This window comes from Trachurus trachurus, assembly GCF_905171665.1.
Source record: "Trachurus trachurus genome assembly, chromosome: 14".
Classification (NCBI taxonomy): domain Eukaryota; kingdom Metazoa; phylum Chordata; class Actinopteri; order Carangiformes; family Carangidae; genus Trachurus; species Trachurus trachurus.
In genome coordinates this window covers 6,510,463-6,522,721 of record NC_139903.1, presented here as the reverse complement: position 1 = coordinate 6,522,721, position 12,259 = coordinate 6,510,463, and the positions used below count along the sequence as shown (strand labels likewise).

At 39.8% G+C, this 12,259-nt stretch overlaps 1 protein-coding gene across 1 annotated transcript in view; it reads left to right on the top strand.

Annotated features, from left to right (window-relative positions):
• Nucleotides 1-10,845, top strand: part of stk32a (serine/threonine kinase 32A) — a gene marked incomplete at both ends in the record, with an annotated part of 69,577 nt that extends 58,732 nt beyond the window's left edge. Inside the window, 2 exons of the mRNA XM_083986339.1 lie at nucleotides 9,757-9,821; nucleotides 10,728-10,845. Coding sequence (XP_083842465.1) covers nucleotides 9,757-9,821; nucleotides 10,728-10,845 — 183 coding nt within the window. The remainder of the gene's footprint in view (nucleotides 1-9,756; nucleotides 9,822-10,727) is intronic.
• Nucleotides 10,846-12,259: the final 1,414 nt, after the last annotated feature.

Below are 12,259 nucleotides of genomic sequence, written 5' to 3'. Positions count from 1 at the left end.
GTTTTCGCTAGGATTTTTTTAAGTTGTGGCGGTGTGCCATGCAAGATCACTTTTACTTAGTTTGCAGCATAATAAATTTAAAAGAAAATTCTAATTCATCGATTAATTGAAAAAATATTTGACAGATTAATCGATTATCAAAATAATTGTTAGTTGCAGCCCTACAGTATGAGTCATTTGTGTTTACTTGAAATTTAAGTCTTAATACAACTGTTGGTGTTGAAAAGCCTCAAGGACAAGAGAAGGTCATTTATAAGCTTTGATGTATGACCCTCGTCTAACTGTATGTAAAACTGGAGTTTTGGAAAGGGAAGATTTTTGTGTTAACTTTACATTAAGACATGTTTCTTTATTTGTATTCTGCTGATTTTATTTGACATTAACTCATATTAAACTTGTTATTTGTGAGGTAAGTGACAGCTGACATATAAGCCACTGACTATTAATGTTAACTGTACAAGAAGCCATGATAATGGGACACACTAGGACTTCCCTTTGTCACATACTGTAGTGTTTAATAAATCTGTTGCCACATGTGACCCGAGAGGTTACAGACCCATATACAATAAGATGCTTCACTTCCTGTCCTGAGTCATTCTCCATTGGCATCACTGCACAGGAGACACAGTAAACGGCAGAATAGCTAAACAATAAAAACACTTTGCTGCCAGTTTTTCCTGTCACTAGAGGGACTGTAGTAAAAGCCGCCTCCAAGCTGGAACCCAGGGGCTGTTTATCAGAATAAATGTATTTACAGTAGAAGAGTCAATTGATCAGTACAACAGGGTTAGTGTCACGCTTTATTCTAGGCATCTGTCCAGTTTTGACTCTTTAGATTTTTTCCCACTGAGGCAGCAAAAGTTCACAGTCTAACTGGAATCAAATGGGTCATGATTTTAATTTGTGTACTCCCATCATCAGCTGTGCAGTTGTGTGTGTGTACGATCTGGCTGCCATCCTAAAATATTGTGTGACACCACTGGAACACATGCGTTTTACAACCTACGCCAGTGCAGAGTCATTGAGTTTGGCCCGTCCCCTCACTCTTTTTGGCACCGACACCAACAGTTTGTAGGGGAGGGACTTCTCCCTTTCTAATAAAAGTGCAGCAATTTGTTTGGTCCAGACTCCAGAGCACATAACTTGCCAGCCTGCAATAAGAAATCAGAGCTGTGGCCCGTAGCGTCCTGCACCATGTTTTATAAAAATCTGACAACTGCTTGTGGAGGTCTGTCTGTATGTGTGTGTGTGTGTCTGTGTGTGTGTGTGTGTGTGTTGTATATATCAGTAATATCTCACTGTGCAGCCAGACAACATTCATCATCCCTGGGCCCATGTAGACAAAGAGAACGTCTCCCATTCCAATAAAAGTAAAGATAGCAGCCTCTCGGGGGAAACATCTGTCATGTTTATGGAGACGGGTGAAGTAGCAGCGAATGGACGGACTAAAGGAAACAAACAGTCAAGTGTCAATGAAATGTTTTTTGTTGTTTTTTTACTCTTACAGTATTTCAAAATTAAATTAAATCACCTTGTTCTTATAAGTTTTAGGCGACATTTTCCTAATGCAGCTCAACAAAGATCAAACGACTTGTTTGTCAGGACAAAAAAAAAACGGTCAGTTAACTTATCTGAAATAATGAACACCTCCATTTTTATTATATCTAGCATTGTATCACGATATTTTGCATGGCAATATAGTATCGATATACGGATGCAGTATGTATGAACAAACTTAATAATAATAGATTTTATTTGTATGGCGCCTTTCATGGCACTCAAGGTCGCCTCACAGAAAATAATTACATACAGAACATCAGAACATCTCATAAGCAAAAAAAACACAGCATAGAAAACAGCACATATAAAATATGAATAACACAGCATAAAGCACCAAGGAAGAAACAATGAAATTAATTAAAACAAGTGCAGTGACTTAGATATGATGAGCAAGTCGAAACAGGTGAGTTTTGAGTTGGGATTTAAACAGATTAATATAGAAGTTTATCTTATTCAAAAAAACTGATGTTACCAAAGTTTTCATTTGGAGACATCATTTGCAGCTGAAAAAAGCTAATAAATCGCAGCATATTGCAATATTTTTAATATCGCAATAGTATCATATCAAGACACAAGTATCGTGATAATATCGTATCATAAGGTCTCCCCTTCCCACCCTTATAGTCTTATAAGACTGAGGTTGTATGGAGGAATCAGTTTAGTTTGGGTGAAACCTTCAGTGAAACTATCTTGTTACGAACAGTAAATAAATAATGTCATTCTAGCTATATATATTCTAAACGGTGTCATAAACTCAAATATATGTCCAGAAAAAAACACGATACTGAAATGTTTCACCTCTTCTCAAACTGGCTCGTTTAGCGCCTTATCTATTATTCATCTTAAGTAGTCACATTTTGCTGCGTTGCTGGTCGGATAAATATTAGTTTGTGTTGATGCAATGCTTTACAATATCCTCTTACAAAAAGGACCTGTGGGGCCACTTGTGATGGATGGAAGGAAGGATGGATGAGAGATGGAGACGAAGAAAGAAAAGTTAATGCTTGATGCTGTGGATGAGAGAGAGAGAGAGAGAGAGAGAGAGAGAGAGAGAGAGAGAGAGAGAGAGAGAGAGAGAGAGAGAGAGAGAGAGAGAGAGAGAGAGAGAGGGAGATGCTCTGGACAGCATTTCAGAAGCATAGCAGATCAATATTGAATGAAGGGAGCTGTCCCAGCCTGCTTCTTACTCATTACCCTCAGGCTGCTCTGTATTCTTTCTGCATGTTTCTCTTCTCTACGACCGTCTTTCACCTCCCTCGTCCTCAGACTTCCTTTATGTTGTCTCCATGTCGCGTTCAGCCCCCCACCCCCCCGTACAGATACAGTACAGTACGTGTTCCCCCATCCTCATCTATTTTTCCTCACTTCCTTTATTTATCTCTCTCTCCGCCTCGGCCTCCCTCCCCCGTCGCTGCTGTGCTCGTAATGTAGCATGGAATTAGCTCAATTAAATCACTGATAATATACAGCAGAAAATTGGACTCGTGCTGCGGGAACAAAATAAATTGGCATGCTCTCCTCACTCACACACACACACATAATATATTATATACACACATACCCCTCTATTAATCAGAAATGTCATTCAAGTTTATCCTTCACTGCATGTATGAAATACAGTGGATAATAACAACAGTACATGAGAGACAAAGCACCAGGGTTATGTATACTGTGCAATCATTAGTGTAACACAAGAGGGGGTACACAATGGAGGAAGATTTTGTAACATTTTAAAATTGTATTTAGAATTGAACTTACTGCAAATCAGTTTAGAGTTAAAGAGGAACTATGCAAGCGTTTTACCTTAATTAAACAGCTTTGGAGTAATTGTGATGGTCAAATAACTTGTTATAGTACAAGGGAGAGGCGATCAGACTTAGATAGTTCCCCTTTAAAATATTACAACATTCATTTCAATATGTCTGTTTTCAGACAAATAACTCCAAAGACCAAAACAGACACATTTAGCAACTAGCTGGGAACATAGTTGGGGATTTGGATGGTAGAGACCAAAATTAGAGTTAATACAGCTCACATATTGAATAATATTAAGGTTATTCAGTGACACATGTATGAGATAAGATGAGATAAAAACAAATAAACTTATCTGTTATGTTGGATTCTTATTTTTACAACCTGAGGTGAAACATTAAAGCTTTTAAGTGGAACTTTGCAAGACCGGTCACTCCTCTCGGCCATGTGCATTTGTTTTCAACGAAGCCGGTGAGAAGGCAAGCTATAGAGCAGTGGATAATGTTATATATATCATACACGTTTTACGATGTGTATATTTGTGTATTCTAAACAACATATTTCAGATTATGGGGTAGTGTTTGTGTTGTGGTGCCACCTAGACGACATCTGGGACACTGGGTCAGAGGCGCTGATCTTACAAGGTTGGTTTTCGGGCAGGAGCCGCTGGGTGGAAGGCAGAGAGCCTCCATTCTCCCTGTAACTCATTTAACCATCACAATTACTCTGAAGCTGTTTAATTAAGGTAAAAAAATCTTGCATAGTTCCTCTTTAAGTATAATTTGCATTCGTCCCTTCCTGTCCAATTATTCCCTAAAAGAAAAAAAATCATTTCGATGAAAATATAGTAGGTGCAATTGCTACTAAGAAAACTAATGCTGCACAGGAATAATGATAAAATCACTCAATTAGTATTAGTATCAGGCAAACCACTATAGGCCACTGGAAGAAAGAGAGGATACGGCTTTCATGCCGTTAATTATAAGTGAGAACTAAGTCCTCAGTTCAGTCTGAAACACAGGTTTGATGTGCCATGTATAAGTTGTATAGGGAATGAGAAAACATTGTATTTATAAATCATGCTTTCCATGATAGGTTTTTTTTTTCAAGACAGATTAAATATCACCTAATTCTGTCTTATTAGTACTAGTACTGTACACATTAGCCGTTGCATTAAAAAAAACAAAGGCAGCCTATCTCCAGACAGAAACAACACACAGCACAGTCCAGACAAGGACGATGAGAAATGTCCCTGATGGGCTCGTATCCAGCAGAGCACTCCCTGTTGGTTCGTCTCATTAAATGAAAAGTTTAATCTATCAGTCGGAGCAATTAACTTCTGAACTGTCTTTTTAAAAGCATCTAATAAAGAGAGGGAGAGAGGGAGAGAGAGAGAAAAACAAGTGGTGAACTGTCTGTAGTTTAAGTAATGCTCCTGTTCTCTCTTCAAGGCCGGAGGCTTCTTTTGGCATCGCACATGAAAGCCGAGCTTCTTACCCCACATCCATCATTATATCTATCTATTTATCTATCTATCTATCCACCCGTCCAATCATCCATCCATTCATCCAAAAGAAAAGGAATAAACAATCTCTGTCCAACCCTCAATGATGATGCAAAATTCAAAACACATAGATTCAGTTCCAATAGAAAACCCTGAAAAAAGTTTGTTTTACGCCGTAGTAGAGATGTGGTGAAGGAAGAAGAAGTGTGAGAAACATAGAAAACAAGTGTGTTATCAAAAGTTTTCAGAGATTTCAAGTAGGTAAAGACTTTCTCAATACCTGACACTCACCAGCACATATGCACAGTTAGTCCAACATGTTTTGTATTTTTTTATTCCTATATTTAGGGCTGTCAGTTCAGAGAGCTCCTTATACATGTTGACACTATCAGTGCTTAAGTGAGGGTACAAAACTTCAGCAAAGTGCAGTGATGAGCGTGTGTGACATTACTGTGGACGTGTGCTTGAATATGAATTAATTCAGAGTCTATATGGCATGACTAAACAACTCTGCCTCCAGAGCAAAGTGACATTTTGACAGGTTTTATAATTTATTTACACTTAGATGTTTCAGATGGTTAGTAAAATGTGTGCCTTTTTACAAATAGACAAGATGCTCCTCTCAAATCAAATTAACCACAAGCGTCTAGTCAACTTTTATTTGTGTAACTTTCCTTTTTACCTTAATAACATGATATACATGGAATATTATAAAAACTGAAGCAGTGCCTTTAGTCAATCCAAGCCAGTCGTCTATAGATGTTTCATGAAACTTTAGTTGACTACTAATTGCCATACAAATAATTGCAATTAACAATTTAACTGTCTTTTTCTGGTAATTTCATGCCACTAATAGTATTAGCCTAAACAAAGTTTCATAATACACTTTATGAAAAATAAGAAGGAAAGAGACATTTATTGGCCTTAGATATTGGAACATATTAATAAAAACTGCATTTCTGTTTGCAACGAAATCCATGATGCTAATGTTAATAGATGAATATTAGAAATTAAGCACCTCGAGATAAACAATTTGTGGTGCTAATTCATCACTCATGTGCTAGAAGAAGAAGAAGGAGAAGCAACGTGATTATGTCATTAAACGAGGACCAGTCAAACCTTAAACGACGAGGAAATAGTGATGGAATTAGGACATTTCTGTGACTTTCATCCAGCTGTTTTTATACAGATGAAGGGAAACGATTCATACGATAATTGCAATCAGCTGATTATGTAATAATTGTAGCAGACCTAACTCTTTAGACTGAATAATAAAAAACAAGCGTGACGTAAAACAGATTCATGATCAGGCTCATGGAGATGCAACTAAGTAGCCAAGTGTAAATATAAAGTGAGATTTTATCCAGATCGGAGCCACTTGAACTGACGAGTGTCTCGTTGTCGGGTTCTGTCAGACCTTCAGCAGCGGTAGGAATATGTCGTTATGGCTGCATCAGAGAGACGCTACCTCACACCTTGTGTCTCATCCGTCTTATATCTTTCTTTTGTGTGTGTCACATCTTTCACTGTGGTTTGACAAATGATGTACAGTATTCCTCCTCTGTCTCTGTCTGCCTGTTTGTTTCTTTGTCCTTTCTGTAGTCTGCAGCACCCACACACACACACATGCACACCCTGTCCTCTCTCTCTCCCCCCCTCTCTCTCTCTCTCTATGTGGTGGTGGTGTGTTTTTGTAGTTGTATTCCTCCTGTGTTAATGTGAATGTGCCGTTTTCCTTTGTCACACTGCTCTGACAGGGATCCTTAACCGTAACCCCACAGGTAAAGAAACTCTGTTTTTCACTTTCAATTAAGATGCTAAGATGATGTGCCAAATCACAGATCTGCTCCTGATGTCTTCACCCTCTCCCCCTCTCTCCTGTATGCATGCATGCAAAATTATTACAAAGCAAATACTTGACACACTCTTTAGGCTGTTTTCACTTATTTTCAAGGAGAACAACAGCTTCCTATGACTCAGTTTGGAGCTTTAAGGGTCAATCTGGCTGCTGGAGTTTGGGGGAGAGCAGCTTATAGTATCTGTCCGTGCGGATGTTGCCTGTCATTTGGTGCTATAACCTACTACAGTATACTCTCTCAAGTGTGGAAACGGTGAAGGTTTTGGCTTAACCCTTAGGGGTCTGAGCCTATTTTGTTTTTGAATACTTTTTATTTTTACCTTTACAGTAGATACACCGCATAAGAAAATGTTCAAGATGCCCATGGTTTGATATCTTTTTTTTTTTTCAGCACAACTTCATCTGTATGATCTGATAATTATTGCATTTGTTCATTTTCTACCTGTTGTGCTCTTGTGCCTCTGCCACACACACACACACACACACACACACACACACACTAGAGTGTCATAATGATGATGTATCTCCATGATCTCCCTCTCTCCTCACTGTCTCGTGTCTCCTTGGGAGAGTGAGAAAGCACCTGTCCACTTGTCTTGGCACCACAGTGGTGTGAGGACAGCCTGGCATCACAGGGCCGGATGTACTGTACTCACATGATGAACTGGGCCAAATATGTACGAGTACATGGCACAGGTGGAGACACGAGGGCATTAGCGTCCTCTAAAGCTAGGTCAAAGTCATCGACTCTTTTTTTAAAGGAGAAGAAACTCAGATTAGAAAAACAATGTGTAAAGGAACATTTACTGTCCTGTTTGTCACTGCTATAAAACTTGGAGTTGTTACAGCTTTAACCAGTGGAACGAAAACTATTAAGAGCTTTTTACGTAAGTGATTCTGACTCTGTAGGTGGAAGAACAGTAGGGATGAGTATCACATTCGGTACTTTTATTGGTACCGACCGAATTCCCACAGTCATTCCGAGTATTGATCTCAAAAGGCCGGGCCGGCCCATCCAACCCAACTGGACGCGATAGTTCAGGTCTCATGACTCAGGTCCAGTCAGGCCTTGGGCTCCCTCTTTTTTTGTCTGGGTTCAGGCCGAGAATTAATGCTAGTGAGTCGGACTGCATCGGGTCCGGGTTTCAACACCCACGGGTTGGGTTTTGATTATCAGGCCCGTTGAGAACTTTACTGTCTGTGAACTGTCATCATCTCCCAGCACACTCTGAAGTAAAGCCCTGCGCGGGACATCCCGCAACTGCAACGTGTGTGTTACACTACCGCCTGCTCCCGCAAACTCTGAGAATTTATGCCCACACCATAATAGAGATGCATTCATAATGTGTCTTCTCCCGTCCTGCAGGAGAAAACACTTCATTTCATAGGCTATTAATAAAGAGATTCATGGGGTTGTTTGTTTCTTTAACGTTTCACAGAAGTGTCCGAGACAAGGAATAACTTCTGAAGTAGACGTGTAATTTACCTCACTAAATGAAAAACTATGGTCACGTTCTCAGCTCACAGCAGCACAACACTTCCGCTCTTCACTCAGACTCCGAGACCGGCCAGCATGCTGTCGCTGACTGACATCACCTGCAGTTTTTAATGAAATAAATCGATCCCCGATCCCACAGTGTTTCTTTTAAGCCGCCCGCTTCCGCCAGTAGCAAAGTTCAAACCGCCCGCTCCCACGAGATTTGCGTTGGTTGGGACCCAATCCCAATGCAGCCCTCTACTCTGAAGCCCGTTTTAAACAGAGACCACTCGCCGGCTGTTTACACTGAACCATAACAATAAATATTCAAAATTCTGAAGTTTTGACTAATATTTTACAAACAAAATAACTTCAATTACCACACATGCACAAAAAAGTACTGAAAACAGGTACTGTTGCATACCGCTACCCAGTTCCCAGGGACTAGGTATTGTTACCGTATTGGTTTAAATGAAAGGTGCCCATCCCTAAAGAACATTGGGCCTCATTCACGAACCGTTCTTAAGAACAAATTTGTTCTTAAGTCCTACTTACGAAGATTTTACGAAGATTGTGGCATTCATGAATGTTTTCTTATCCAGAATTTGTTCTTAACTAAGAACAAAATCTACGAACAGTCAGGAGTATACTTACGCACTTTTAGGTGCTGAGACTTCTGCAAAAATAACCGATTATAGCGTTTTCTTCTGTTCTGCAGTTGTATGATATTATATGATTTGAATAAGAATTATTTTCTTATCTTTTATGATGTTTTTAATAATCATATATATTAATAACAATAATTGACAAATCATTGCAGTCTCTTAAAAAACATTATAGACACTTAATTCATATCAGTTTTGTTGTGCGCAACATACAGCTGCCGATATGATTTTTTTCCTAATTGCGGGCTGCAACAGTGCACTTACTGTAAGTGTTCACACTACACACAACTGTTTTTTTCATATGTGATAATATGATGATATTTATGATGGCACACATGAGAATGTGGTCTCTCTGATAACAACCGAAGAGCTGCATCCACTGCTGACGCTACTAAATATAGCCTAAATATAAAAATATAAACTAAATATAAGCCTTTTGTTTATTTCTTTGTCTCATTCCTGCCGCAGTAGCGCCACTTCACTACTAAAGTTCTTTTTACGTTTGGAGTCTGGTGCTCCCTCCCAGATTTTCATTTTAGCATTTCAACTTTCTTTCTCACTCCACCTTCTCTGCTCAGGGCCTGTGGGCTCTGTTTGCACACGGCCCTGCAGTCTCACGCCCTTTTACGGGCATTGATGGGGCAGTTACCTATGCTAATCCTATGTTAATTAGACTCACCTGGCACACGCCCTCAACTTACGAGGAGATGGCATAAGAACACAGCTGCGAACAATTCTGAGGCTTACGAACGCGTTGATGAATCTGACGTAGGGTTTTCTTAAGGAACTTCTTAAGAACAACTTAAGAAAGAATCTAAGAAGGTTCTTAAGAAGATATTGGTGAATGAGGCCCATTGACTGTAATGATGATAGGTGATGAATTTGTTGTTCGCAGTGATTGTTGAGCTGCTAATGTTGGTTTGTGTCTGTCTCTCCACAGAATGGTCAGTTACAGCAGCGACTGGACAACGTCCAGAGAGACTTCATCGTCTTCAACAGAGAAAAGTAAGTAAAACGCCCACCACCTGCCATTACCTACAATACTGGCTGTTGACAGAAACATTGTAGAACTGATCAATAATGAAGCTCTTTTACTTGTTTTTCATGCAACATCTTCAGTGAACACTTTGGCTGTATAAGTGTTTAGTTTGTTGACTAAGTTTTTCTTTGCTGGCTGGTGGAGAAGGCTTGTAGGATGGTGTGAAGGGAAAGTAATGTGACTATTTGTGGCAGGAGATCTGGTCCATATGCAGCATGTGGGTGCGTGATTAAGGCAGAAACAGAGTAACTGTAAAAGAAGTTGACTATATAACACAGAGTTATAATAATAATAATGGTGGTGATGTTTCTAGAAATACATCCAAAACTGAATAAATTAGTGATAAGCCGTTGAATAATATTCACCGCTGATTTGCATAAGTAAATGTTAAATTGTTTAAAAACTGATGAGGTCTCTCCACTCATGTAAGTGGAAGCCAAGACTAACAGATCTAAATAATGAAGACTAGAATATATTTAATAAGATATTTCATAAGAGAAGAAAATGCTGCTACCAAAGTCAAAGTCAAAGTTGAGATAAGAATATTAAAGTTCAGCCAGAACGAAGAGGTAGCTATTTGTTTAAATAAATAATACAGTTAAGTATAAAATCAGTCAGGCAGTTATTTAAAAAAAGATCTATTAAGTATAAAGTCTGGCTCAACCACAAACAGCAAGAATAATGATTAAAAATGAGCAGTCGTCAGGTCAAATTATGAAATGAGTTTAATATTAGTCACTATATTAAACTCTAACACGACAAAAATGAGAACTGATTTGAACATTATTTCAACTTCTCTTCTGTTTCTTATTATTTCCTAATGTAATGGCATCTGTCCTCAATATTAACCGGAGCTGTTCTTCACTCGACAGGTCAAACAAAGCGGTGGTGGACTCGCAGTCCTCTGAACTGTCCACGAGTGAGAAGAACAAGGCCATAGAGGACGGACAGAACAACAATGTTGAGCCTGCTGCCTACATACCAGGATAGGTCTTCTGACCACCTGACCCCTGACTGCCCCGCACCCCCACTGTATCACCTGCACCTGCCCACAGCTTGTAGATCAGCAACTTACACCTATAGACACCTATTGTTCCATCAGCAGCACAGTCAGGCACTTCAGAAACTGGTCTTCAGCGTCCCTGCACCGTTATTTCATCGACACAGAAACAAATGCAGCATTGTGTGCACCAGTGCATCACTTTTCGCGCAAAATAAAACAGATAAAATAAAAATAAAACAACAAACCATGAAATAAAAAGCTCCAGAGCAGCAGCAGGAGTTCAGTGGACTCCTTCCTTGAAGCAGCAGCAGCAGCAGCAGCAGCCGTGCCGCAGCAGCAGAGCCAGGCTTTTCTCTCTCCTGTCACCACAAACAATGACTCTCTGCAGAGTGTCTCTCATGTCACGCTCCCTTACATCACGCTGGTGCTCTAAGGTCTGCTCACCCTCTCTACTCTGGGGCAGTGTGCTGAAGTGAAAAAAAAAAAAAGAAGGGGAAGGGAGATCAACTTCCCTGCCAACAACAAAAAGGAGACTGTGCCACACACCTGCTCAAGCTGGGAAATAAAAGGTCTGAGAGCTGTTTGCGATGTGGAGCGTGGCTGTTTTCTGCTTAATCACAGTTACTTAAACGCAGCAGCAAGTTCTCCAGTTCCACAGCGAAGGACACAGCACAAGGGAGTCAAGGTTGACAACAACGCACTCCACACTGGGGTGGATGATGAACACTTTGTTTCATGTGATCTACTGTACGAGAGACTGGAGAGACGAGCACGACACTTAAGAGTATACAACACATTACACTGGAGAGGTTTAACAAGGTAAAACGAGGCCTTTTGTTTTTACCACAGCAGCAACCACAGATTCCTCTACGATAGAAATTTAAAGAGCTGAACTGTAGGCTTCTTGGGCGCGAATGGCTCACTTTATTATCACAGCAGCAAACACATGGTTGTTAACGGTCATTATTGCTTAGCTTTACTATAGTGTCAAGCTAACAAAAGATGGTAGGACTGCAACATTTGGTACCAATGAACCAGCTTCTCAGCAGCAGATATAGGCAAAACAAGCTCCCAAGATTTCTTTACTCCTATCTGCTTTAACCTACTATAGAGAAAATGCTGAATTTCTGCGGCTGAAAGCTTCGACTAAACTACGGATGGCAATTTGGACGGAGGTTTGCCTCAATCTGCAGGTGACCAGCTGGGTCTTCTTGGGTTTAAAACTATGAATACATAGAAAAAAATAGATGGTAGATGTTATATGTTCTGCACTGAACCTTGCTTTGCACATGCTTCTTCATCAACTGTAGCATTTATGCACAAAGAGACAAAAAAATCTTAAACTGTGAGTGAACACTTTAACTCCCTTAGGGACGGTTTTATAGACGAGGATGATTAAGC